Below are 26,830 nucleotides of genomic sequence, written 5' to 3'. Positions count from 1 at the left end.
AAAACTCATTTTCCTACCGTAGTTGCTGAAAATTGCACTAATGAAAAATATATGAAGTTGTGAGTGTGAATTTGGTGTAAGGTGATTGAAAATAGTAGTGGATTGCCCGAGGCCCAATAAAGCCCTAAATTTCATTGTGGGGTAGGGGTATTTATCAAGTTTTCAAATCTATTGTTGGGTGTTTTATAGATTTGTAAAGTTATAACGATAAACTCGAAATTGTTTGAAACCCTAAATATTTATATAAATCAAGCCTCAACAAAAAAATGTGAGGCCTAAATGGGCTAGCCAAAGTGTGGGCCCAAATTTTGTTATGATCACAAGTTCAAACAATTCAAATCTGATTCAATAAATCTAATTAATAGACATATCTATTCTATTGAGTATTTAAGTCTGTAATTCAACCATGTAGCAATATAATATTTAAAAAACAATCTTATAGTCTAACGAACCAATCCCTTTCCATTTCCTTGGCAGGGCATGCCAAAAGTCAAACGAACCATCCACAATTTTGTAATTATTCCTGGTTTTACTTTATTTTTTCTCTTAAAGTATTGTTTTGTCCTATACTTAACGTATTATGGATTTGTAAATTGGCGATAAGGCAAGTCCCATCAACCCAGGCAGGCGCTTTTTTTAACAATTTAAAACTGCCCAACTCCGGCTCTGATTCAGTTTAATCACTGTATTAAATAACTAGATAATGATTAATGAATGTAACCACAAATTTCAAACGAGTGAGAAGATGCCACGTCACTCAGCATTTGTTCAGGCTAAGTGACTTATATTTGTAGAATCCACGTCACTCTAGTCAAGCAATTTTCAGCCAATGCTCGAGAGGAACTGCTTTTCCCGTACGCATCATCTCCACATCTTTACCCTACACGTGTTATCTAATTTCACCAATCACCATCTTTAGTATAGTAGGGTTACGATATTGAACATCGCATAAAACAAGTTCTCGTTAGATCAAAGAAGACTAGTCAACTTTCATTACGTCACATGAACCCATGCTGACAATATTTTTAATATATATATATTTATTTATTTATTTATAAAATCTATTATATTTGTATAATTTAACAAAAATAAATAAATAAAAATAATTATTATATTTAATCAAAATTAATAAAAAAATATTAATATATTATTTTACTTAAATATTTTTGAGTTAACTATTTTAAAATATTTTTATATTATTTATTATATTAATTCAAAATAAAATTATTTTTATCTTAAAAATAAATAAATAAGAATATAGTTATAATAAAATTAAGATTACTTTGATAATTTTTTAATATCAAATACAAATATGATAATCAAATTACTTTTTATATTACTTGTCATTTCACTTTTAATAATAAAAAATAATCAAAATTTATTATTATTTATTAATAAAATAAAATAAAATAAAATAAATTATTAAAATAATATTTTCTCATTTTTATTAAACGTTCATAAGAGCTGAATAAATTAGGCCCTTGCCCGGTCCAATCAAGATTTGATATTATTATTAAATTATTAAATATTAATTTTATAATTATTAAATAGGATGAATACAAATTATAATTGAAAAAAATGAGTCCTCTGTAGTATTCATATTCAGACTTATATTTGTATTCAATTTTCAAAAAATCATATTTTTGTTTTTTGGTTTAATATAATATTAAAATTTGTTTTACTTTTATTAGTATAACAGATATTTATTATTTATAAAATTAATATAATCAATAATTAAATAAATAAATAAAATCAAACCTCTTTCAAAAAATAAGTATTCAAACTTTAGAAATAAATAATCAAAGTTTTAAATTTTTATCCGTAAAAGTTTTCACAACAAATTTTTAACAAAAATTTTAATTTATTATGATATAAATTATCATATTATTTTGTATTTAATATGATAATATATTATTAAACTGTATCATTATCAATTGTGTCAAAAAAGAATCAAAAGTTTATCTAAAAGCATTTCGACAAAAATTTTTTTGGTCTATTTTAATTAATATATCTTTTTATCCCTTTCACTAACGCGACATAGTATACTATTAACCGAAACCCGAACCTATTTTTTTATATATTTAATTAAAAATTAAAAAAATTATTATTATAATAATAAATATCATTAATATTTATTTAAAAATAATTAATTATATAATAATAATATATTATTTAAATATTAAATTAAATACTGAAGTTACGATGCAGTATTTTCGGTATAGCATACCATTGACCCAACCACCCCTTTGTTTTTCTTTCTACTGGAAAACCTTTCGTTTCCTCTTCGTAATTGAATTGCTTTCATTAATTAACAAGTGCATAATAATATTATTATAATATATTTTTTCATACTAATTATTTTTTATAACATAGTCCATTTTTTCCATTTTTATTCGTGATTCTGCCTTCATGCAAATTTCATTATTAATATTTTAAGGGAAGCTGTTATTTACAATATTTTTAATAAAATAAAAATTAAATTTTATTTATTTATTTATTTATATTTCATGCAAAGATTCAACATTAAATTTAAATGCATAATATTTGCCTTATCACGCAACTATCATGACTCGTAAGCTGCCATTATTATTATTATTATAATTATTATAGCAAAATATTTATTGAATTTTCCTTTTTTGATTGTTGATGTTTGATTAATATGCCTAAACAAAGTTGTATACGAAACGTTTAGTTAAAATGGAAAATAAAATTGGTTAAGTGGGATTTTTCAACATTTAAATTTAAAAAACCTAATTTTGACTTTTACATATAATTAATTATATATATATATACATATATCATTAAAACTCTTTCTTCCAAGAAAAACCCTAACCTTTCTCTTCCATCCCTTTACTTTCCCAAGACAAAATTTATTGTTCAACTTTGGTACCAAGTTGTGCAAAAGTAAAGAACAACTTTAAATAGACAAAGAAGAAACCACAACAAACATAAAGTTGATGATATAAACTAACCCAACTTTTCCCACAATGGTATTATTCAAAGCTTTTGATATATGAATAGATATTTTCAAGATCGTTAGTAATTATATTTTTATTAAACAATTGAGTTGTGTTATAATAGTTAAAATGAAAAATAAGTTTCTTATACAAGACCAAGTAAAAATTAAAACTCTTAAGAAAATAAAGACTTTTTACTTCTTCGTCTTCTTCAGTAGAGAGAAGAAATTACAAATGCAACAAAAAAATTGCAAAGTTTGCTTATATTGCTCGCCTGTTGTGACTTTGTTGCTTTCTTTCTCTTTTCTCTTGCTACATGAAACAGAAAAATAATGAAAGTGAAATTCTGATCAAATTATAAGGTTTTGAGTGTGATTTGGTTAAGCAATAACATAATCACATATGATATGTGATTTTAACAAAACTGTATAATTTCAATATAATTTGATCGAAATTAAATTTTGTCTGTCGTTTGTATTAAAACATGTACCTAGGAAGAAAAAAAAGGGAAAAATAAGAAAAGTAGAAACAAGAAAGGAGAAAGAGAAAAAAGTGGTTGATTTTTTCACAAGTAGACAAAAATACCTTTGTAAAACTAAGGTTTGACTTTATATGTATTAAGATGGGTAGAAAAGTGTACTTTTCAAACTTCACTGGTGGGAAATGGCGTTTGTCCAATAAAGTTATGGCTAAAACGTGCAGCAAAATCAAACTAATTGAACTGCCCCATTTAATGACACCTGTAACTATTAAATAAATAAAATCAGGATAATTCAGAAACTAATCACATGCCAGGAGAATGGATCGTTAATTTCTGAACACTTAACCGACGTCGTACCGGTCCAGAGCAAAAAATTCGGTGAATATGAGGGGTATTTTGGTAACATCGTGGATATATAAATGAAACGCAGGGCCACTGCCATTTGTAGGTATTGTGAAAGGAAGGGCCAGCGGAGCAGAGGAATTTCCGTTATCCACATTGTCGATATCTCTCTTGGAAATTCAATTCAGAGAAAAACCCAGTTTCAATCAAGAATTTATTTCCAGTATCGAATCGTTAGGGTTTTTTTTTTTTTTGAATCCTAATTCATTATCAATCGACTGTTGTTGCTAGAAAAAATGGTTTCTGATTCAATCACCAACGCTTCGATTACATCTACCCCCAACTCCAAGGATTTCGGCAAGAAAAAGAGGGTAATTAGTTCATATTTTCCTTCTTTAATTTTCATATTGAAAGTTATATATTTAAAAAAAAAAAATTTGGTACTACTATTTTGTGTTTTTGCTTGGGTTTCAGACCAATAGGTCTGCAAAATTGAAGCAGTGCAAGCTCGACGCTCGTCGCGAGCAATGGCTGTCGCAAGGTATGCAAAGGATTTTTTTTTGGCTCTTGTAACGTCTTGAGTTTATAATGATTCTGAATATAATTGAAATGATTTTGTTTTGTTTTTCTTGTTAATTTTTTTAATCTCTTTGTGATGGTTTGGTATTTGTTAGGTGCGGTGAAGAGCAAGGGATGCAAGAATGGATTAGGGGATGACCGGAAAGAGAGGGACCTGTCGTTGGAGAATTCAAGGCAAAGAGACGAGGACAATAACGGCAGAAAGATCCATCACGAGAGCGATTTAGAATCCCCGTCGAACAGCCCAATTGACAGTCTCTTTAGTGGTGGGGGAATGGATTCAACTGCCAATTGCGGTGGAAGTAGTAGCGGTAGCAGCAGCGGTAGTAGTGTTTGTGGTAGCAGCACTGGTGGCTCTTGCTCCAGTAGCATAACGGAAGAGGAAGAGGAGGAGGAAGATGGTTGTTTGGACGATTGGGAAGCTGTAGCTGATGCTCTTGCCGCGGATGATGATAACAATAAAAATAAGGCGGAAGTGGAACATGATAACCCCTGTTACCAGTCACCTTCCCAGTCTCAGTTGGACTCTCCGCATGATTTGAACAGTGAGTTAGGTTTAGATTCTCTGAATTCAATGCCTGATGGTGCCAGTGCTGTGCCAAGAGTATCTGGGAATAATACGCGGGCATGGAGACCGGATGATGCTTTTAGACCTCAGAGTCTGCCTAATTTAACAAAGCAGCGGAATTTTCCTGCTTCAGATAGGCATTTTGGTCAAGGTGGAGTTGCATGGACTTGCAACAATGTTTTAACAGTGCCTTCTTCTTGTCCTATTTGTTGTGAGGAATTGGACTTAACGGACTCAAATTTTTTGCCCTGTTTGTGTGGTTTCCGACTCTGCTTGTTTTGTCACAAGAGGATTCTTGAGGAGGATGGGCGGTGTCCCGGTTGCAGGAAGCCATATAAGCATGATGAAATTGAGTCAGAGGCAAGTCTGCAAGGAGGCTGCCTTACATTTCGGTTGGCTCGTTCTTTTAGCATGGTTGCAAGGTCTTAGGAAGAGGAGTTGTCTTAGTTCCTGTTTTCTTGAATTAAGTATGTTTGGTCTATCTTTTTCATGTGTCTTTTGTGATGTTATGTTAGTCTTAGACTTACTTTATAGACATTTTAGATGTTGACATAGGGTTATTGTGTTTTTGTGCCCGGGAATTGAGCTGCTTATCTTATGAGTTTGGTTCTTATTTGTATGGTGCATGTGCTAATGTAGAGAACTTACATTGCTATTATGTGAATAGATAAGGTGGTATAGAAATTGAATACATATAAAAGTGATTATAATAATTGTTCTATGTTTTACTTAGTTTCAATGTTGTGTGGGCCTTTTTTTTTATATATATTTCTTCCTTCTTCAGAATAACTTTATCAGTTTAACTTCCATGTTGAATGTAGTCATTAGACTGTTGATAATCAGATTGGCCCCAATTAATTTTGAAATTTGTTGTCTGCACATGATTTCGTAGGAGCCTTGGAGCTGACATAATTCTCACATAAAGATGTTTGTATTTCCCTTTTCCAATTATTCTAGTTTTGTTTGTATTCTTCGTTAACGTATTTCTTAGTTGTGTTTCGTTTAATGACCTTAGAATGCTTTCTAAAGGGTTATGTGAGGTGTATACAAGGAGATATTCCTTTTTTAAGACTTGGACTTCAAATTTGATTATTAGTCATAATCTCAGTTACCATCTAATCTTTGAATGTTTGGTTTATATGCATGGAGGTGTACATGCCAAGATAGTAATGCATACATGATAATTTTAGTTTCTCTCTATGGTCCTGGTCTGTGCTGTCTCATTTGCAGGTTCATATAGCTGACTTTGACTGTAGTACATTCCGAGATAGTAATGCATAGTTGATAAGTTTCTACATGTACACACCTTATATATTTATATGGTTACCTCCTTATGACAAAATTTTCTATTTATTGATCATCCTTTCACATTCAAGTAATTGTTATACATAATTAATAGCAGTTATTTTCTCCAAGTGGGAAGAAAAAGAGAAGGTGATTATTTTGATTTTCATGTGAGAAGAAAATGAAGAGCAAATAAAATTTATGGGTTATTACTCTGAGATTGATGTTGAACTGTGATATAGTTTTCCTCTGCTGCTTGCTTGAACTAATATTTTCATTACATGAGTTGATCAGTGTAGCCAGGTGTCATCTTTTTCAAGCGATAGATGTAGGTGGTGAACAGATTGTATAGAAGTTTATGAAGGGTTTGTTTATCTGTAAGTACTTCCGATCTCCCCTCTCCACACATGTTTGAATTTTTGTGTTGAAACCTTAGAGCTGTAGTGTTTCTTTCTGAGTCATTCTAATCTGTGTGTATCCCAGTGGATTAGCATGTGACAGTTGATAATCACATATTCATGATTATGTTTGTGGTTCTCATTTGATTGGCTTCTTATCTTTATATGCTTTTTTTGTAGCAGAATATTCTTGTTAAGGGACCCTTTGTCATGTTTTGCCTGCCTTTTCTTGATAGCTAGTAGCATTTGTTGTAGAGGGATGACCAATACTGGATCTTGACAATGAAGTTATATCCTAACCCAACTTGAAGCTGAAGTGCTCCTGTGTCTGGGGTAGGTATTAGCAGTTTATTTACTCATTATTTGTGGTTACTTATTATGTATTCATTTTAAGCAATGAATTTTTGCATTTTCCTAACATGATTACTTTGGTGATGGTTTGGTTCCTGGAAATCGAAGTATTGAGAAACCTTCTGGTCCCATCACTTTTAGTTGATGCAGTCTTATATGCTAAATTTTGTCCAAATGTACTTATCATAACTTCATTCATGTTGTATATATGTTTAACTACAAACTAAACTACCTTTGCGTCTTTGAATTTATGTTTCTATAATTGTTGCAAGCATTGTTTTCATGCAGTATTTTAACATGGCTAACTCTTGAATCTGTTGCCCTACTGGTACTTAGGGTCTGTTATCGTTTAAATTGTTCGTATACCTTAATTTATATTTCTTTCAGTAGCAGTCAATCATGTGTATACTCGGGAGTTCTTACTGCTAATGGGGCATTTATTTGGATTGATTGCATGCAGCAATTTCAATTAAAACTAATTTTTGGTAGGGTTTGGAGATTTCTGATGCTTTTATATGTCATCTCCTGTAACTGCTGATGGCCAGAGTTTTTGTCAGAGTCCCAGTATGTTAAATTCATTTTCATTAAGTCTTTAACTTTAGATCCCAACGTGGAGTTTGTCAAATTTTGTCATCTGAAGGATATAATTTCATATGATGGTTATTTGACATTTGTTTTCTGGGACATTTTGAAAGAATCTCAGTTGAGACGGGTTTCTCTTGATTTAAAAGAATTGGAAGCAATGCGGGAAAATAAGTTTTGCAAAGAAGTTGAAGCTCTGTTTTTGATAACCCATGAATAGCAGATACATAAAACTAGAACAAACAATTATATGCAACAATTCTTGAAAAAGATGACGATGGACAAATTTTTTTCTTACTTGTTTATGAGTCTTGAAATGCGAGAATCTGATCTAAGTTGCTCGGGGAGCATGTTCCACCATTTGATGAAAGTGGAACCCTCGAAGAACACATCAGCACCTAGCTCTTGCCGTTCAACCCACTTCTCTACCTTTTCATGAAGGCACAAAATGCTATTCATAACACCTTCAGACACTCCGGGATTGTTACTAGTTATAATTAATATCTGCAGCTCTTCTACCTCTGCCCAGAAACAGGATTCGCAGCTGGATTCTTTCTCCATCTTTTGGGCATACTCAAGCCAATTCTGGGTGAATTTGTATCGTTTTGGTCTGCCCTTTATCATATAAGATCCCGTATCTTCATTCTTTAGGTGCCTGTAGTAGTTGGCGATATCTAGAGGTTCAACAATGCGGCGGTACCTTGTTCCAATTTCTAACCACTCCTTACGACCTTCAAACCCATCAGGAAGTTCATATCTTTTTATCATTTCCATGACTTCGTCTAGGATTCCAGCCAATTCGAGCCTCTTCACATTTGCGTCAAAATCATCATGGTCTCTTGATTTCTTGAAGGCATCATAGTAGCTCTCTTTGCGAGCCTCACACTTTGTTTTGTACCTTTCCAACATTTCTATTCCTCTTTTGATATCTGCCATTTTATGATCAATCCTTTCTTGGTTTCTCAATTTCTGCTTCTCAAACTCTTTGGCAGCGCAAAGGCACAGTCTGGCTCTCGGGCTCTGTAATAGGAAGATTCAAGATGTCAATACAAAACAAACATCGGTTTGTTTGATTCGAAAAATCTAAAAATCCCATAATTAAAATCGTCATTGACTTGAAAACTTACCAAACCGAGGATATTCAATAGAATGTCGATTCTTGCACCTCCATTTGAAGACAATGGAAGCCCATCCAAAGAGTCTAAATGGGTCACAAATTTCCTATCGAAGCTCTGCAATTCGTGTTGATATTTCAGGTGTTCCTCTACACTTCTTAGAGCAATCTGTGGACCTTCTTCCATGGAGAGTAATTGAGAAGAGTAGAATAACATCTGCAGAATAGCGTCAGGGTTTTTCACTAGCACCACTTCCGTTCCATTTTGTGCATAGAAAACATAGTTTCCAAATGGCCTATACGGGCTTAGCTCAATAAATCTTGACCAAGTTTCGGATAACTTATTTGTGTTTCCCATTAGTTGACAAGCGACATGACTGGTTAGAGATGAAGCGCTCCTCATTACATGTACGAAGAGATTTGATGCTTGTCCAACTGGCTCTTGTACGGTAAGTGTGGATTTGGGATTCAGGTAATGCAGGATATCGTGTAAGTATCCCTTGATGGAAGAGAGAGGAGCAAAAAAAACTCGAGGCACAATATCGTATCTTGAAACGAAGTGGAAGAAGTACTGTGACCAATTTTCTCGCCCCAGAGCATGACTGAATACTTTATCGCCAACAAGGGGAGAGCCAAACGTTATACATAACGGTGGCATTCTTGGATCAGGTTGTATGTATGGGTGCTGAAGGTTTATTGTTGGATCAGGTTTGTATTGCTGTTGAAGGAACCATACTGTCATTAGAATGGCAATAGCTCCACCTGAGGAATGCCCTGTAAACACTATTTGCTTATTTTCTGTCACAGCTTTTCCCACCTGAAAATAATTTCAATGAAAATCTGAGGCCTTTATAAAGAAAAACCTAAATCTGAACCTTTAGAATGGATCATGGAGATTATGGATTTACCTCCTTCAGTAGATGCGGCAAAATTGTTAGGAATCTATTGAGGAAAGCTTCGTTCACTGTTGCAACTTCATCAATTCCTATACTTCTGAGCGATGGAAATTGATCGCGATCGATCTTCCTTTCTCCGAATGGGTTTGTAGTGAACCAATCCTCTACCGACCAAGTTCCCGCGAAGCTAAATATCACATCGGTTTTACTTGACTTGTCTAGTAGATAAGGCTTCTCCGGCGACTTATGAGCTTTCATCGCCAATAAGCAGGCTTTATTGATGTGGTCTTGTCTCAATCCAAGCCTTGAAGCCTCCATTATTCTGAATACTTCGTGGAATTTGCAGCTTTGCTTTTGTTTGCTGCTGTCTTCTTAATCTCAGAGCTAAAATTTAAAGGAGAGGACACACGTGAAGAATGACTAAAAAGACTCTTTTATTGCTTTATCGGATGATGAACCCATGTGCATGTGATGGAGCTTTTTGGTATTAAACAATCATTGACCGACTTAAGATGCTTCCCCTCAATTTCACGCAAAGACCTTGTTTCATTATAAGGTCAAGTCATTCCACTCACAATAGTCTTCTTATTTGTTTCTATGGATTGTGCAATTGCTAGGAAAGTGGTCTTCTAAAATCAACCGAACCGGCTTTTCAAAACGGTTTGATGGGGATCCGACGGTCTGTCAAATCATAATGGTGTTTAAACTAAGATCGATTATGATGAATACTATTCGATTATGATTTAACTATCAAATTAATTGGGTCAAATCACCATTAAAGTGAAGATCTAATTGGTCCACCTGCCCCTTGATCGGATGAATGCCTAGTCCAAGTCTAGAACATCGAATGCTACACGTGAAAATGTGAAGACATATATATTTATACATATATATATTTTGATATTCAGAATTTTACCCTTATGGATTAAAAGAGTAAATAAAAAATATAATAATCAATATTAAATAAGTTAAAATTTTATCAATATAATAAATATTTAAATTTATTCTTTCATTTTAAAAATATTAATATTTCACTAATTTTGTTAACCTTTACGATCATATTTTTGGTTTCAAAATGTTTGGATTTATATTTTACTTTTATACATTTTTGTTTCTTGAATGATTAAGGTGTAAATTCATACATGGAGAGGGCAATTCGATCTAACTGGTAGTTAGATTGATTGATCAGTGGTCAGATTAATTAACTATTTAAAAATAATATTAAAAATTTTTTGTATAATTTATAATCAAATATATTATTTGACTTATTTAATATTAAAATAAATTTAGTTTGATAGTGTATATATATTTAAATATGATAAATACGGTTTTTGTTCAAGTTTTTATAATAAATTTTTTTAAAAAATAATTTTTTATATTAACTTAATTAAACCTTATTTTATATATAATTTAATCGATTTGATTAGTAGGTGAAGGCATCACTGGTCAGAGCAACCGGCTCAATTTGGTTTTTAAAATTATGTTTATTATGACTTTAATTTTGGCCCATATTCTTGTTACCTTTACACAAGTGGAGCCACACGGGGTGGATGTTTAATTTTCCTCCTCCCCCTCACAAGGCTCAAGAAGACTTGGATGGTCACTTCCTCAAACAACCAGGTAATTTTTCTCATGCACCATACGATTGCTAGAAATCTGTTTGCTGAATAACAAGATGCTAGTTCACCGTGAAATTTATGTGGTTGATTTGGGTTCATTTGCAACATTCTCGTTAAGTATCTTAACAGAATGACCAAAGGACTTATTCCCACCAAGCTTTGATATGTTCTCAAAATCTTATTTAGAGAGTTTTAAAAATCTAAACATCCATCTGTGAATTATTAATCTTAATCAAAATTGTTGGTTATAAAGGATAAAATTGTTATTTTTCTCAATAATTTGGAAAACTAACAATTCTTCACTACTCAAAAGTTTAAAAAATTTATTTTTCTCCTAAAGTTTTTTCTTTATTCTCTAGCGACGGGAATTCGCTGTCATAGTCCGCCAACCACCTGGGAATCTTCTTCTCCCGCTGTTGACCTTCTCACTAAAGCAAGTTCATCGGACGAAAACGATTTGTCTTCATCCAATTGACGGATCAAACATCAAACGATTCTTTTAATGTTGATTCATCTCTCGAAGAAAAGGTACAAAAACTCAGTCTTCACGCTGCTTCAACATAGAAAGGGTCGGATGCTTGTTCGTGGAAGAATTTCGTATCCCAAGTCTGCTCTCAACATGTAAGCTTCGGCCGGGCTCGAGCCTTACAGCTCAAGGGTTCGGGATGGATTTGCTCGGTTAAACAAGACAGTTTGTCTTTGTTTGATGAACTTGCTCTTGTGGAAAGATTAATGGTTGGAGAAAAAGATGTTAAGGTAGTCAATCAACAGTGATAGTTGATTCTCATTGTCGAAAAATGAAAAAAAACTTTTTAAAGAGAAAAGTGAATTTTTTAAACTTTTGAGTAAAAAATATTATTAATTTTCTAAACTATAAAGAAAAAAATGATATAAACTTTTAAGTTTTAGAGTTTAATAATAAAATAACGATTTTATCTTTTTTTTTATCAAGATTAACAGTTTATAGACATTTTGATTTAGACATTTTGATTTTTAAAATATCGTGATTGGGAGTTTGAAGACCCATCAAAACTTGGGTGAATAAACAAGGGGAAATTGAGCATGGAAAATGAATCTAGGACTGAATACTATTATGTTTATTTCTAGGGTTTCAAATTTTAACATAGAATTAAAACAGATCTTCTTTAAAAGCTACCATCTGATTCACTGGAAGATTTTGTCTCAGCTATATTTGACATGAATTGTGAACGGAAGTTTGGGAATGTAGCCGGAGTTCTTGCTGCTGATGAAAATGATGGTGACGTCGACGATATTGCACTCGTCACATTCTTCCTCTGTAAATTCTGAGTGATATCGGTGCAAACTCTATCAACCATGTCAAGAAAATCTTTCACTATTCCAAACAGTTGAATGGGGTGTGCCCATTTATCTTTGGCACCTCCTGCTTGATAATATTCTGTTGTTCGCTTCACAAGCTCCATAACCCTTATCTGCTCCTCTCTAATCACCATAAGTTCCTCTTCACACTCCTCTAGAAACTCTTTCATTGCGCGTAGAAACCCACCTTTCTCACCATTGGCACAGCGTGTCACTAGCTGCCGAATTTCTGCAACATGGGATGTGAGAGAGGAGCATGTATTGATGAAAGGGTCATATTCTATTGTGGCTGCCTTCTTTACATTTGAGAACTCAATACTTAAGCTTCTTACTGCTGGCAATCCTAATTCAAGGTACACTTTGTCTTTGTCCTCTGCTGCGAAGCTATCTGTATTTAAATCACTATTTATGCTTCTTTGAGTATTACTTCTTCCAAGGCTATGGTTCCGATTTATTACACAGTGTTTACCCTCTGATCGGATCACTTGTTCCACAACAACGTGGAGTAGAGTAGTTTTCCCATCGGTGCTTTTAACATCAGAAAGCTTGCGAAGGGCAGTTAAGTTGAAACCTTGTGCATCTCCCCTGGAGGTTCCGGCATTCATCTTATTACCAGCCTTAAGAATGGCTTCCAGAAGTTTTAGGAAGAGCCCTCGGGTTCTAAGCTCCTTACATCCCAATTCAAGAGCTTGCAAGGACTCTTTTAGGTGAAGAATTTCTGAATCATAACTTGATCTGAAAAGCATTGCATTAATACGAATGAATGCCGAAGGAACAGCTTTCAAGATGTGGAAAAGGAAAGACTCCGCATCTGCAAGTTTAGTTGGGTTGCCGTTGAATTGGAGGATTTTTGCTGCTTCTTCCTGGCTTGGAGAAATTTTTGTAAGTTTTTCTAAAGTGTCACTGGTAAGTCCCTGACCCTCAAGGAGGGCCTCAGTGATTTCTTTACGGGAGATTGCTAGAGATCTTAGTACAATGGCTGTATTCTGGGACTTGCGGGGATCAAGGATAAAAATTTGGGGTGGGGTTGCAGGGCTTGAACCGATGGACATATTTGTGCTTCCAGGGGTTCTGCGATTGGCGGTGGTGTATCCAAATAGATTTTCAATCATTTCATCATCAAATCTGTTCACCATGCAGATGAATCAGCAATAAGAAATATTGCAGTGCATCAGGAATCCAAATTAAGTTATAAATGTGTTTTAGGCAAAATTACCTGAGAGATCCATCCTTGATCTCATTCCAGACCATTGAATGATCAACATTTGTTAAGACCTTGTCCCAGTGCAATGGTTTCAGCTTCTTCTGGCCAACAACAGTCCTTTTTGAGTTCTCCGCTGCAGCAGCTCCTTCCTTACTCTTATCTGCATTCCGTCTAGGTACAGGTGGAGGTTTCAATAATGAAATCGAAGTGAGTCCCTTGGGTGTTGGAAGTGATGCAGGATTTCTTTTTACTGGTATTGGAGGTGGTGGCGGCACTGGTGGACAAGCAAGCAGAGGGGGAGGAGGGGGAGGAGGAGGGGGAGGGGGAGGGGGAGGGGGAGGAGGAGGAGGAGGGGGAGGGGGAGGAGGCGGCGGTGTTGCTGAAACTTTTCCAGTTGTAGTGGCTGGAGGTGGTGACAAATCAGATGGCTCATGGAGTAATACTGCCCTTGGTTTTGGTTTTCTCACTACGTCCACTCTTTTTTCTTCGTCATCGTCTACTTCATAACTAGGATTGAACACAATCTTTGGTAAAGTAGCTTTAAGTTGCCCATCTTCTAGTCTCTTCACATACAGGACATCTTGTCCATTTTCATCAACAATCAAACCTTTTACTTTTCCTTTAAACTTCTTGAAGTCTTCATAAGTGAGTGTCGCTTCCTCTCGACGAAAGCTAGAGATGGTTTTAGTTTTCTTGAGATGTTTAGCAATTCGATGGAAGAACAAGAACGCCACTCCAGCAAGAAGTAGAGTAATTGCAGCAGTGGCAGCAATTGTCTTGACACTGCTTTGATCTGATGATGGCATTGCTGGAATTTGTTCAGCAGGAAAGATCACTGTTTGAAGCTATGTTATTTGACTCAATAGAGATTTTGACCTAACAGGAGTATCAACTATCAGCTTTCTGCGAGGAATCTTACAGGGATGAAGGAAGGAGAACAGGAAATAAGAAGCACAACAAAAGGAGCAGCAGTGTAAGGACATGGTGGACCATTTTCTCAAAGAGAAGTAGTTTGCAGAAACTGCAGAGAGAAGTGACAGAAAAGTTCGTTGTTTTAATGCTTTTTGATTTTAGACAATGAGAGTAAATTTTCCTGTCATGCACATTGGTGTGGTTTGCTGACAGTTTCAATGCAGGTAGTTGTTTCTGGCTGGATTCGCTTAACTCTTGCCGGGCAAAGTCTTAACAAAAGGGGCAATAATATTCTCAGATTTTGATTACTATATTAAAGTTGCAGGCAGAACAGAAGGGTCTTCAAGTGAGTCAGCTAATTTAGATGTTAGAATAAATGCATAATTAAGATTTGATACAATAACAGTTCTGGCCGGCCTTGCAACTTAAATGTAATCGACAACAAAGATAATAAATATTATTTTATCTGTTGGAATATCCTTTGTTGCATTGTTAATAATGTTGACAAAGGTGTCCAGTGTGCCATGAGTTACAAATGTAATGAAGACAAACTTTGAAGACCAAACCAGAATGTGTTGCAACCTGCCATTGGGCATTGCAGTACTGTGAAAATATTCAACTGATCCACTTTTCTTTCTTTTCTGAAGTCAGATAAGGCAACAAGCCATGCTGCTACTACTCTCAAATCAACACGAGCTCAGGGAAGATTGAATGGGCTATACATCAAGTTGAGAGTAAGTTTATAAGAAAAGCCTGACATGCCATCCATTACATGATTTACTTATTTCAAATTACTAGCATTAAAAGCTTTGCACCACCCCAGTTATGGGCGTGGTGGAGGGCATATACACCAAATCCTTTGGTGCTCCTGGTGTGGCTCTAAGGAATTCAATAGAATTGAAGAGTGGCTCTGTCTATTGTTGATAAGCTTGAATATGAACCAAATTGAGCCTGAACATGGGCTATCTCAAATTTTGTTCAAATAAATATTAGGATAGTTCAAGTTTAATTTAAATTTATTGAATTGTATTAAAAAAAAACTCAAGTTTAGCTCGGTGAAAAAGTTCAAAGTTTGGTTTGTATTTGTTGATTTGGCTAGAGTTTTAGCACTTAAAATGACGGTGTTAGATCAACCAATTATACTTTTCGATATTAAGGTGGCTCAATATGACTCAAATCGAATTTGAACCAAGCAATGTCAGTTCGGCTCAATTCAATATTTGGTTTAATTTGAACAAAATTTGAGTTAAAACTTTAGTTTAATAACTTGACTCAAATTCTCTTTCTATAAGCAAATTTCATTCAAAATTTTGTGTGAACTAGACCCGTGTTATTTCTTGAGAGCAGTTTCCAAAATGTGTTACTTCTCAATTCAAGGTTTCAAATAGTGTAGTCTAATATAATAGTTATAGCATCAGCCATATTTAAATATGATAATACAAAGGTACTTGATTTGTTGTAGTAGGTGGGAAAAGTTGAAGAAAAAAGAATAATATTATGTTAATGAGGGATGGGAGTCCATCACGAATAGATTGTGATACATTGATTAAAGTGTTGAACCAAGTGAGTTTCAGGAGTTGGAAGCTCAGCCGGACTAAGCGGTGATGAGGGAGAAGATGGTGAAGTTGCTGGTGAGGATGAGGATGATGGTGAAAGCTGATCATCATCATCCCTTAATTTGCTTCCTCTTCTCATGTATTGTCTTACCTTTCATTCCCCTTCAATTATGAACAAAATATGTAAGATTTTTCTTCTAAACATTAAAACATTTTGCCTTCAAAACATTAAGATTCAGATCCTTCTTGATTATAAATTAGACAGTAGCTCCAACTTCCAACTAACACTTAAACACCATGTGCAGGCTTTATAATAAGTTTCTTATAATAACCCACAAAGCAGAACTCAATGATGCACAATTATCTGTGGCATCGCTATTATTATGTCCCTAGTGAGGTAATAAATGGCGTTCGCCTGATCGTTTGAGAAGTCGGTTTGCAGACGACTGTACATGGACCCAGCCCCAGGAACATCAAGGCCTTAAGCATAACCACATCCATAACATTAACATCGGCCCATATCCGTCAATCTAAAACGACATCGCTGCATTGAGCAAAATCGATCTCCATTTTGTGAGAAATGACCCAAGTTTGAGCAGTAGCAGGAAAAAATGGAGGAAGAAAAAGCGGCAGCTTACTACGACGAGTTGACTCGGAAAGGGCAGGGAGCCGCTCGATTTAAGCAAGGTCTTGGTTTCTCCTCTTCTTCCCCTACCCAAAATGACGACGTTTTCACTAAACAAACCCCCTCTTCTTCATCATCATTTCTTAGCAACTTCGTAAAAGCTTCGAGTCCAACCACAACCTCCAATCTCGAGAAACAAGCTCAACTCCAGTCCATCCAAAACAAGCTCAAGAAGAAACCCGATGAGGGAAAACAGACCCAATCTAGGGACAGCAGAGACCCAGAGAGGGATCGTAGGGACAGAGACAGAAAGAGAGATCATAGAGATAGAGACAGGGAGAGAGATTCTAGAGACAGAGATAGGGATTATAGAGACAGAGACAAAGATAGAGATAGAGATTATAGAGGCAGAGACAGAGATAGAGATAGGGATTATAGAGATAGAAACAGAGAGAAAGAGAGGGAGAGGGATTATAGAGACAAAGACAGAGACCGAGACAGAGAGAGGGATTACAGAGATAGAGGCAGAGACAGAAACGAGGACAGAGAGAAGAGGAAGAGAAGGAGTGTGTCGCCGCGAGATAGGAGAAGGGAAGAGAGGAATGATAAAGTTGATTATTCGAGGTTAATTGAAGGCTATGACAAGATGGTATGTGCGTCCTTGTCAATTCAATTTTGTCCATGCATGGGTTTTTTTTGTTTAATCTTTGTTAGATATTGCACTGAGTTTGAGCATTGGCTAGTTTGTTATTAGAAATTGCTGTTAAACGAGGTGAACTTTTACTTTGAATTATAATTTATCGTGTAATACTATTGTTACTTGTTAGAATTAAAGTTCTTATAGTTCATGGTGAAAGCATGGAAGAAAGGAGCTTGGAAACATGACTGTTTTTTAGAGTTGTAGCGTATAAACAGATTCAACATTGAATTAACACCATTTTGTAAAACCTTGAATTTAATGGAGTTTCAGAGTTGTTGTAGTCATAAAATTGCTTGGTAGCAATGAGTTCAAGATTTTTATCTTCAGCTCTGCATGTCTTAATGTGAGCATTCCATAGTCGGGCAGTTGAATAGAAAAACTAATGTGCTTCAATAAAGATGATGGGTGTCATGCACTTTTTAACTCATGAGAAGACAGATATGGAGATGAAAATAGTCCAGGCTTGGCCATATATTCAATGTTCCTTCCTTCATGCTTGATGTCATTTTAATTGATGAGGAGCATGCTTGTTCTGTTTAGCACTGAGATGGCATTGTCGCATAACTTTTGTTCAACATATGCACAACTATGGAAAATTATTAGATCAAGGCACTAAAGTTTAAAATATGCCCTTTTCCCTTTTATGAAGTCCAGATTTGTATATCTAAGGTTTAGTTCAGTTGTACAACTCATGGTTCTTTAGAATATAGAACTGTAATAACTGCGAACTTGACTTCAATGCATTATGTTTAGTCATCTTGTACTGGACTAGGTAGTGAGAGCAATCTTTCTTTTGTGAACAGATACCGGCTGAAAGAGTTAAAGCAAAGATGAAACTTCAGCTTGCTGAAACTGGTAAGTTACCATATGCTTGTTGGCAGTTTATGTTCATCTTATTTGTCAGATAATTTCTGGCACAGAAGTTTAAGAGTTTTGAAACTTACTTTTTCAGTTCATATTACTGAAAGGCTGACTTTTAAAGCACAGACCCCTTTTGTGTCTTAACTCTTCTATGAATTTTTATATTATTCATCTCACACCACAATTCCCCTTTGGTAAATTTTTTCTTAATTGAATTTCTGTGCTCATTGTAAAAAACTGTGATTTTAATACAGCTGAAAAGGATGAAACTAAGGGAATGGGCACCGGATGGGAGCGGTTTGAGTTCAATAAGGATGCCCCTCTTGATGATGAGGAAGTTGAAGGTTGGATATGTTTTCCCTGCTTATATTCTGACGTGGATGAATAGCAACTTAGAACTGATAGTATATATTCATCCTATTAACAGCTGCAGATGATGATGCTGCCCTGGTCAAGCACATAGGGCAGACTTTCCGGTTTTCTGCTATTGAGGTATTGCATACCACATCTTCTGCCATTGATCACTTATTCCAGATTCCAGTTTTCATTCGGTGCTTCTTGCTATTGCTATTTGGTTATTATGTTTAACTTTTGAGAAATTCAGCAAGAAATCAGTTTTTTAAAGAAATTTATATTATGTGATTCTGAAGGCTAGAAGAGAGGAACAAATAAAAGCTGCTCATGATGAAGCCATGTTTGGAGCATCAGCAGTTCCACCTTGCATTACCTCAGAGAGTGAGCCAGAGGTAGATGACAGTGAAAAGAAGAACAATGAAAGTGGCAATGCTACAAGCCTCTTTAGTGAGAAGGTCAGTTGATTTGATTTTCTTTAGAAAATTCTTTCTTTCTGCAACATGGGACCATCAAATTTCAAACAACTGTTACTGTGGTTTATGGTAATAGGTTCTTTCAAAGCAACAAGGTTCTTGGCGTGATCGGGCTCGGAAACTTTAGAGATGGATCTATAAGATGATATCCAGTCTCAGAAATTGACCTAAGGATTAGTCAAATAGTTGTAAATAGCATTTGATATTATTGAATTTTAACAGCTCTTATGTTGGATTTATCTTGTACCAAAGAGCTTCTCTTTCAATTTCATGGTGGAAAAGCCTGTTTTATCACAAATCTACAGATGACAAATATTTTGCTCAATGTTTCCTTGTTAATACCCGACGTTGTTTCATTATGAATATGTGTTGCTTTAGTTTGCGGTGTTAAATATATACGAGCAGTATTCAGTATTTAGATAATGTTTGATCATGTGATTGGATAGTAATATTTACTCCATCATCCGGATGTAAATAATATGCACCAAATTAGAGGGTAAAGAAGTGATATTAGATTAAATATGATATACATTACTAGAGAAATGAGAAACTGGGAGGTGTGAGCTTGTGAGAGCCCCCGGTAGATAGCCGATAAAGTAATATCCACGTGTTGAAACATTATGGCATGTGATCTATCAATGACGAGTCGTCTTATATTAATTTACCTATATGACATGTCGGCCGTATTTCCAAGACATCAAAACTTATCAAGTTGACGTTGACGCATGCTATTATTACTTTATGGGAAATCAACGTGTCACTATTCCATTCGTCAACCAGTAAAGCAGAAAGATTAGGTAAAGACGTTTCTTCCCCCGAACCAACCAATCAAGTTGCACAATTTCCAGCTGAAAAACCGATAAATAATTATTAAAATATTAAGAAAAGGGAATTACATTTTCGCACCCAAGGTTTGGCTCAAAAACACTCTCCACCCTTGATGGCACAAATTATACGTTGGTCCTCAAAAACTAAAATGCAATGAAGGTAAAATATTGATTTTACCATAAACAAACTTGAAAAAATTTTTTAAAAACCCTTTTTACATATCATAGTTTAGCATTTTAAACATAATATATTTTTTTTGATCCACAATTTGAAAATCTATAATTCAATCCCTACAAAATATAAATATTTGAAAACCTTTATCATTACGAATTCATCACTGTCTCTAACTCTATCCTCTTAACGTTAATCAAAATATTCTCAAAGTTTTTTACTTTGAGATTTTGTCATGGCAATGGATGAAGTTGACTTGGGGATTTCATCACAACAACGTAGATTGACTTGCTAATCAAGATTTTTACTGACCTTTTCAACTCCTCAATCTAGTCTTTTTGGTTTATTGGCCGACTGTAAAAAGTTACTATCTTCAAATGAGTCAAATGTATTGTTAAAAATTCTTAAAGATACAAGGAAGATAGCGAAAACAAGTTAAGAAAATGATAAGATGAAATGAAAGGGAAATAAAGAGTGATCATGCAAAATTGGATATCTATGTATATTTTTTAAATCTTGATACTCTAGAAAAAATTTTGAAGAATGAAGTAATTTGGGATAATATAGTAATTCATCTTTCTGATGGGTGGAAAAGTGTGATTCCTTCCATCAATGGGAGGGAAAATTGTGGGGTCAAACTTTGGGCGGGACCATGTGATTCACTAAAAAAACAAAACCCTAGTCAAGATAAATACAGCGCGTCTCATCCCTTTAATCGCCTCCCTATTCTTTCTCTGCAGATTCGAAATTGTTCCGGTACCAATTTATACAGTGCTTACAATGGCTGGAGGGAACCCATGGATAAGGCCCGAGGTACTCATAGATCCCTCTTTTTAACGCCGTAATTGGATGCTTTTATATCGGTTTAGATTTTCATCTGCTTTTTCTGTTTACGAGATCTGGTTTATCGGATATTTGAATTTTGATATAAATATACGTGTAGGTGTTTCCACTGTTCGCGGCCGTTGGTGTTGCCATTGGGATGTGCGGGTTTCAGCTCGTCCGCAATATCTGCATCAACCCTGAAGTCAGGTATATTAACATATATACATGTATAAAATCTGCTCTGCGATTTTTTTTTAAAGAAAAATAGAATAAATCGTTGTGGGTAATTTAAATTTAACTGCTCCTAATCTAGAATTTGATGGGTTAGGGTTTGAAAAAACTTGCTTTTGGTTCCCAAGCTACAAAAAAAGTTGAAAATAAAAGAACAAATCGGAGAAACACAATTCTAAAAAGTTAAATAGCAATGTTTTGATTTTTCAACATAAAAGCCTAATAGCGGTAATTATGAATTTCTAAAGTTCTTTCTGGAGGGTGTCTGTGTAGGCTCTCTTGTGAAAAAAAAATTATGTCCTGAATGTAGTACATTTGTTAATTGGTTCATATTATAGATATTTCATAACAGATCAGCAAATTAAATTATCTGATTGTAAGTTTAGTTTTCATAGCAAGTAATCTTGGGGTTCTTGTTGCCATATAATTTAAGTGATAATATTTTCTGTCTGTTTTGATGCTGAGTTTGGTTGAATTTCAAGTATGGTGTCTTTTTGACCAACTTCAATTGAGAGCCACATGTTATAATGGAAGTTGAGCATTTTAATTGCTAGAAGTTTTTCATTTTGAGAAATGATTGACCTCAATGTGACTGGCATTTGTTTAAGTTGATCGATTGAGTACTTTATTCTATCTGAAGAAGGTGAAAATTGTAGCTATGCGTTGGGGTGCCTAAAGTGCTTGGAGCTTATTTTTATTGTCAGCTTACATCATTCCTTTTGGCCTATTTAAATCAGGGTGAACAAGGAGAACCGGACTGCCGGGGTTTTAGAGAACTTTGCGGAGGGAGAAAAGTATTCTGAGCACTTCCTGAGAAAATTTGTCCGCACCAGGGCCCCAGAAATTATGCCAACCATCAACAGCTTCTTTGCTGACCCTAAGTGAAGCAATTCAGTGATGTTCAAAACTAATGTCCTTATTTCTTTCATTGTTGGTTGTGATAGAAGTTTGTGTCAACTTTCCTTTTATGTCAAATGAAAATAAGATCTGAATAACTATAAACTATGATTGGAGTTTGTACGGTTTGGACTTGGCAGTCTTGCATCTGGAAACAACATAAAGTTAATTGATATAGTTCTCTTTACTGTCTTGGTGTTTCTACTTGATTTCTATTGCATTTTGTCCATGTATCTGGCCGTCACTTGAGGTATGAATGATAGTGTTATTTTTAGTTTTGTAACAATTCACATTTTCACCGTTAATGTGTAGGTCAAAAATATGAATGACGAGGGTTAACAAAACTGGTCGGCTATTAAAATTTACGAGTCCTGGTTTGAGCTTTTATCGCACACGTTGAGACTGGATCATGCCCTCTAACTAATTTTACTTACAAATATATATATATATATATATATATATATATATATATATATATATATATATATATATATATATATAAACAGGTTAATCACAGTTGGCCTAATTTGTGGTATCAAACTCTTAATGGGACTGGATCAGGCCCTGCCCGCAGGGATGTGAGATATTGTAAAATGTTAAGGGAAATCTTTAATGTATGTTTAAATTTAAGCGTGCAATTAATTCCGACAATGTTTTATTAATAAAAGAATTATTACAATAAATCATTAATTACTTTATATGATTGATATTATGAAAAAAAAAAACTATTGTGTTTGGTTAATATTTATAAAATATATATATATATATATATATATTATTTTACTAAATATCTTAAAAAGATATTTATGTTAATAATATATTATAATTTTTTTTCATGTTCTTAAATTATTTTAAAATGACATTTTATTATTAATATATATTTCCTTTACATGTTATTAATTGTTATTATCTTAGAATTTTAATAAATAAAAATAAAATTATAATAAAATTAAGATTATATAAATAATCTTTTCAAATAGATACTTAATATAGATGGATTAATTACCAAAAATGAAAAAGTATCAAAAAAAAAAAACTATAAAGATAGATTAATTATTTTGTATAAATTAATTGATAAAATTGTCATATTTAAATTATTAAAATATTTGACAAAGTAGGCATTAATATTTAACATATCTTAGGTTAAGGTAACATTTTATGCATTTTCTGAAAATACAATCAGTGTTAATAAAATTATAAAAAAAAATTTAAATTATAAAATTAATTAATGTCTTCTTATTACTAACATATTTATTTCTAAAATATTCTTAATGCAATCTATGATATTTTTGTAACAAAATTAAGATTAATCTTTTAATATTTGGATAATCAAATTAATTTATATTACTTATTATATCACCATTACTTATTATATCAACTTATAAGGTAAATTATAATAATAATCAAATATTATCCAAATACAAATGCCCCCAAATATTTTAACATGAAAAAAAGCACCTTTTAACAAGACTTTATCATATTGATTATCCATCAGCAGAAAAGCCATTAACTCCCCATGAGAATTTAGCACATCACCCCAAGAAGCCATACATTTAGCCTTAAAAACATCACTCAGTCTTTAACTCTTGAAATTTTTACTTCTATAACGTAAATTTGTTGATTACATCCCGGGGCCAAAAATCCCAAAAACAGATAATGATGTGGATTACATGGAAATTGAACAGAAAAAAAAAAAAAAAGTTTAAGAGAGAAATAAAACCGTTTTAGGCCTAATATAGACTACTATAGCATCAATCTAGCACCTACCATTCAGCTATAAAAGAATAAGAATTATACAGAGTTCCAGTCACATCTTTCAGTTGTAATGTCAAAATACAACACCAGTGGTTGAGAAATATGTGTCTTACTGCTACATTCTTGTAAAGATAAAATTACAGCAACATACTCAGGCTGGAATTTCCGCCGTTATACTTGTCTATCCTTCCTAAAAGACAAACAAATAAACATAAAAACAGCATACCAATGGTTTCTGAATCACAGAACACCAATAGAAGCATAACACTATAACTAGACATATCTTAAGTGTTTCACAATTTAATAGTTCCCTCTAAATTGAAAACAAAACAAGTACAGCTGTTTCAAAGGCTTTTCAACTTACTATGAGTGATAGCCAAAAATCAGGTAGGAAAGTGCTCAAGATCCATTGGTGGACGACTTGATTGTCCTGTTCTCATTCCCCGAAGCATACTCTTCGCCGTTTCTTTCTCCTGCAATCAGGCACAAAGGAAATATGTAAGACAGTTTTGAGTTTGGCATTTTCATGAATACATGATTTCTATAAAATTGATCATTTATCTCTTTATAAACTCTAAAAGAAGAATATCAACGCAACTTACTGGGCCAGTAAAATCCAGAAGACGTGTACAATACACCTCGGCTTCATCAAATCTGTTATGGGTTCTGCAGTGAGTTGCAAGAAATAACAAAGCTTCAACAATATTTGGTCCTTCCCTCTCTTCAGCTTCCATCCTATCTAGATCCTTCTTGTAGTAGAATGCTGCTTCCTCATCACGCCCAAGTTCATGATGCAGCTTTGCAAGCTGGTTCAGGGCAAATGCTTCCCTGTCGTTACAATTTGCAGCCCTTTTATAGCATTTTATTGCCTCTTCAAGCATGTGAAGCTCTTCAGTTTCATAACACTGAGCCATGGCAATCCACAACCGAGAATCAGTTGGCTGCAAGAATACAGATTTTCGAAAATAATGAAGAGCATAGAAAGGCAAATGCATCATCTCATAAGCTTGTCCTAACCCATACCAAGCTCGATAATCACATGGATTTATATCTACAGCTCGTCTATAGGCATCAATAGCAGCTGGAGTGTTTTTCATCTCAACATATTCATGGCCCATTAGTGTCCAAGCTGACAAAAATTTTTTGTTCAATTTAAGTGCCCTCCTAAAATACACAACTGATTTCTCATGCTGCCCCTTTAAACTGTAGTAATTCCCAATTATGCAACAAGATTCAGGTCTATATTTATCAGTCATAAATACTCTGTGGGCAAGGTAACTTAAAGCAGAGAAACACTCCTTTGCATATAGCACATTAGAATACATATCCATGTCTTCCACTCGATAGGGGTCATTTCTTAAAAGCTCTTCAAAAATCACTTCAACCTTCTCAAATTCTCTCAAACTGTATTGTGTTTTTGCAATTTGAGCCTGTATGTAACTGCTGAAACTGAAAGTGCCCTGCAAATATTCATATTTTGTTAAGGATTCATTGTGCATCCTAAGTTCTTGATAAGCACTAGCAAGAAAAAAGTCCTTCATCCAATGGTCATTTAGATTAAGGCCATTCAAGATGTCCACTGTAGTGCACAAGGACTGCAGCTCCAACCAGGCACTCCAATTCCAAGGGTAGCTATTCACAGACTCCACTAAAACTGCACGAGCAAGATACTCACTACCTTTATCTTTTAGCACCATACCATATAAATACAAACCAAAGGGATCAATTATTCCATTCTTGCGAAATGTAGATAACTCTCTCTCAAGGGAAACAAGTTCACGATTCACAGCATCACTCTTGCCCAATGGTCCCTCAAGTTCTATAATTTCTTCTTCCTTCCGCTTTTCTCCAGCCTTATGAACCCAAAAAAAAGGGGTGAAAAATGTAAATATAAGTCCTAAAATATAGCATATCTTTATCTGATCATATTAAATTTAGAAAATAACAGGACCAACAACTGCACAGGTATTGCTGAGAGTGGCAACATCATGCATTGCCGAGTAACCACGTGAACAACAATACAAGACCATTGTATGATTGCAATTTCTGATGCATTTAAGAAGGTAGTAGAATTTATAAATCAATTCTTAAGACAAAATGAAAGTTCTCCTTCATTGATGTCATCTATCCCTTTGCACTATCCCCACTAAGTGAAGCCTTTAAAAGTAAAAGTAACCAAGTAATTTGAGGATTCACATGAATGAGTATTTCGTTATCCAACAGTGTATAAAGCTTGGCAACAGTAGGGAATGGTTAAGTACATATGAATGAATGAATATACATTCCATGTACAGATGCAATGCAACAGTATAAATATATGGTTAAAAAAATTGCAAAAAGAGAACCCTAGTTTTGATTCTGAATGATCAGCCATTTGAAAATGAAATAATGAATACAAAAAATTGCAGAAATAGTATCAAGTGGCAAAACATGTGCAAAATAGTATATATATTTCCTTTTCTCACTAGCTTCTCTCTCGTGAAAAATTTCAAATACGACACAATCTCGTAACCAAGACCATGGATAAGAAAAGACTAAATGCCAGAATGAAACAAACCAGATACAGAGCATAACAGCGCAAAAAACACGCATTTCTTTCCATGTTGATCACGGAGCACGTGAGCAGCCCTCCTGTACTCTCTACAATCAAAGTATGACTTAGCCAAAAGATAAAAATCACCATCCACCACCTCATCTTCCTCCATGACGGAGTGGACACGTAAGAAACACCGGCAAACGGCGTTGAAGTGATCTCATTAGTACGAAACCTCCGGCGAATGCTTGAGCTTCACGTTGGAATCTGGTGTTAGAGGGTGTATACTTGGCTGGGTCTTGTTCGATTCCAACTAATTGTTCTGCTGCCCTGCATATCAAAAACATTAATTAAAAGTTCAACCAATCAGAATCTTGAAAATAACAATTTCGTTGC

The 26,830-nt window shown here is 34.3% G+C and overlaps 6 protein-coding genes across 9 annotated transcripts; 3 read left to right on the top strand and 3 right to left on the bottom strand.

The window, feature by feature from the left end:
- Nucleotides 1–3,775: 3,775 nt before the first annotated feature.
- Nucleotides 3,776–5,659, top strand: LOC123208010. Its single transcript, XM_044625482.1, has 3 exons — nt 3,776–4,151; nt 4,255–4,321; nt 4,455–5,659. Exons 1-3 carry the CDS (start codon nt 4,077–4,079, stop codon nt 5,354–5,356), a joined length of 1,044 nt encoding a protein of 347 aa, XP_044481417.1. The 5' UTR covers nt 3,776–4,076; the 3' UTR covers nt 5,357–5,659.
- Nucleotides 5,660–5,807: 148 nt separating this feature from the next.
- Nucleotides 5,808–19,571, top strand: LOC123208008 (RNA-binding protein 25-like). 3 transcript variants are annotated; one of them, XM_044625480.1, is made up of 12 exons: nt 5,808–6,588; nt 6,846–6,942; nt 14,597–14,757; nt 14,850–14,971; nt 15,273–15,359; nt 16,200–16,364; nt 16,487–17,455; nt 18,310–18,361; nt 18,622–18,711; nt 18,795–18,859; nt 19,018–19,176; nt 19,271–19,571. In XM_044625480.1, exons 7-12 carry the CDS (start codon nt 16,793–16,795, stop codon nt 19,319–19,321), a joined length of 1,080 nt encoding a protein of 359 aa, XP_044481415.1. In that variant the 5' UTR covers nt 5,808–6,588; nt 6,846–6,942; nt 14,597–14,757; nt 14,850–14,971; nt 15,273–15,359; nt 16,200–16,364; nt 16,487–16,792; the 3' UTR covers nt 19,322–19,571. The 3 variants fall into 3 exon arrangements, with proteins under 3 accessions (XP_044481415.1, XP_044481414.1, XP_044481416.1); XM_044625479.1 differs by having other exon boundaries at nt 6,793–6,942; XM_044625481.1 differs by lacking the exons at nt 5,808–6,588; nt 6,846–6,942 and having other exon boundaries at nt 14,076–14,757; nt 16,200–16,320.
- Nucleotides 7,718–9,973, bottom strand: LOC123208007 (protein EDS1-like). Its single transcript, XM_044625478.1, has 3 exons — nt 9,565–9,973; nt 8,670–9,473; nt 7,718–8,562 (listed from the first exon to the last, which is right to left on the bottom strand). The coding sequence occupies exons 1-3, from the start codon at nt 9,868–9,870 to the stop codon at nt 7,837–7,839; spliced, it is 1,836 nt and encodes a 611-aa protein (XP_044481413.1). The 5' UTR covers nt 9,871–9,973; the 3' UTR covers nt 7,718–7,836.
- LOC123208011 (formin-like protein 4) lies at nt 12,242–14,519 on the bottom strand. The gene is made up of 2 exons (XM_044625483.1): nt 13,726–14,519; nt 12,242–13,634 (listed from the first exon to the last, which is right to left on the bottom strand). Exons 1-2 carry the CDS (start codon nt 14,517–14,519, stop codon nt 12,317–12,319), a joined length of 2,112 nt encoding a protein of 703 aa, XP_044481418.1. The 3' UTR covers nt 12,242–12,316.
- Nucleotides 19,572–20,846: 1,275 nt separating the features above from the next.
- LOC123207999 lies at nt 20,847–22,333 on the top strand. Its single transcript, XM_044625463.1, has 3 exons — nt 20,847–21,006; nt 21,137–21,225; nt 21,987–22,333. Exons 1-3 carry the CDS (start codon nt 20,974–20,976, stop codon nt 22,132–22,134), a joined length of 270 nt encoding a protein of 89 aa, XP_044481398.1. The 5' UTR covers nt 20,847–20,973; the 3' UTR covers nt 22,135–22,333.
- Nucleotides 22,334–23,882: 1,549 nt separating this feature from the next.
- Nucleotides 23,883–26,537, bottom strand: LOC123208000 (anaphase-promoting complex subunit 8-like). 2 transcript variants are annotated; one of them, XM_044625465.1, is made up of 4 exons: nt 26,459–26,537; nt 24,504–25,754; nt 24,266–24,374; nt 23,883–24,091 (listed from the first exon to the last, which is right to left on the bottom strand). In XM_044625465.1, exons 1-3 carry the CDS (start codon nt 26,501–26,503, stop codon nt 24,285–24,287), a joined length of 1,386 nt encoding a protein of 461 aa, XP_044481400.1. In that variant the 5' UTR covers nt 26,504–26,537; the 3' UTR covers nt 23,883–24,091; nt 24,266–24,284. The 2 variants fall into 2 exon arrangements, with proteins under 2 accessions (XP_044481400.1, XP_044481399.1); XM_044625464.1 differs by having other exon boundaries at nt 23,883–24,374.
- Nucleotides 26,538–26,830: the final 293 nt, after the last annotated feature.

Source organism: Mangifera indica, unplaced genomic scaffold (assembly GCF_011075055.1).
Source record: "Mangifera indica cultivar Alphonso unplaced genomic scaffold, CATAS_Mindica_2.1 Un_0127, whole genome shotgun sequence".
Taxonomy (NCBI): domain Eukaryota; kingdom Viridiplantae; phylum Streptophyta; class Magnoliopsida; order Sapindales; family Anacardiaceae; genus Mangifera; species Mangifera indica.
Note: the sequence above shows the minus strand (reverse complement) of the source record. Positions and strands in the feature narration are given on the sequence as shown.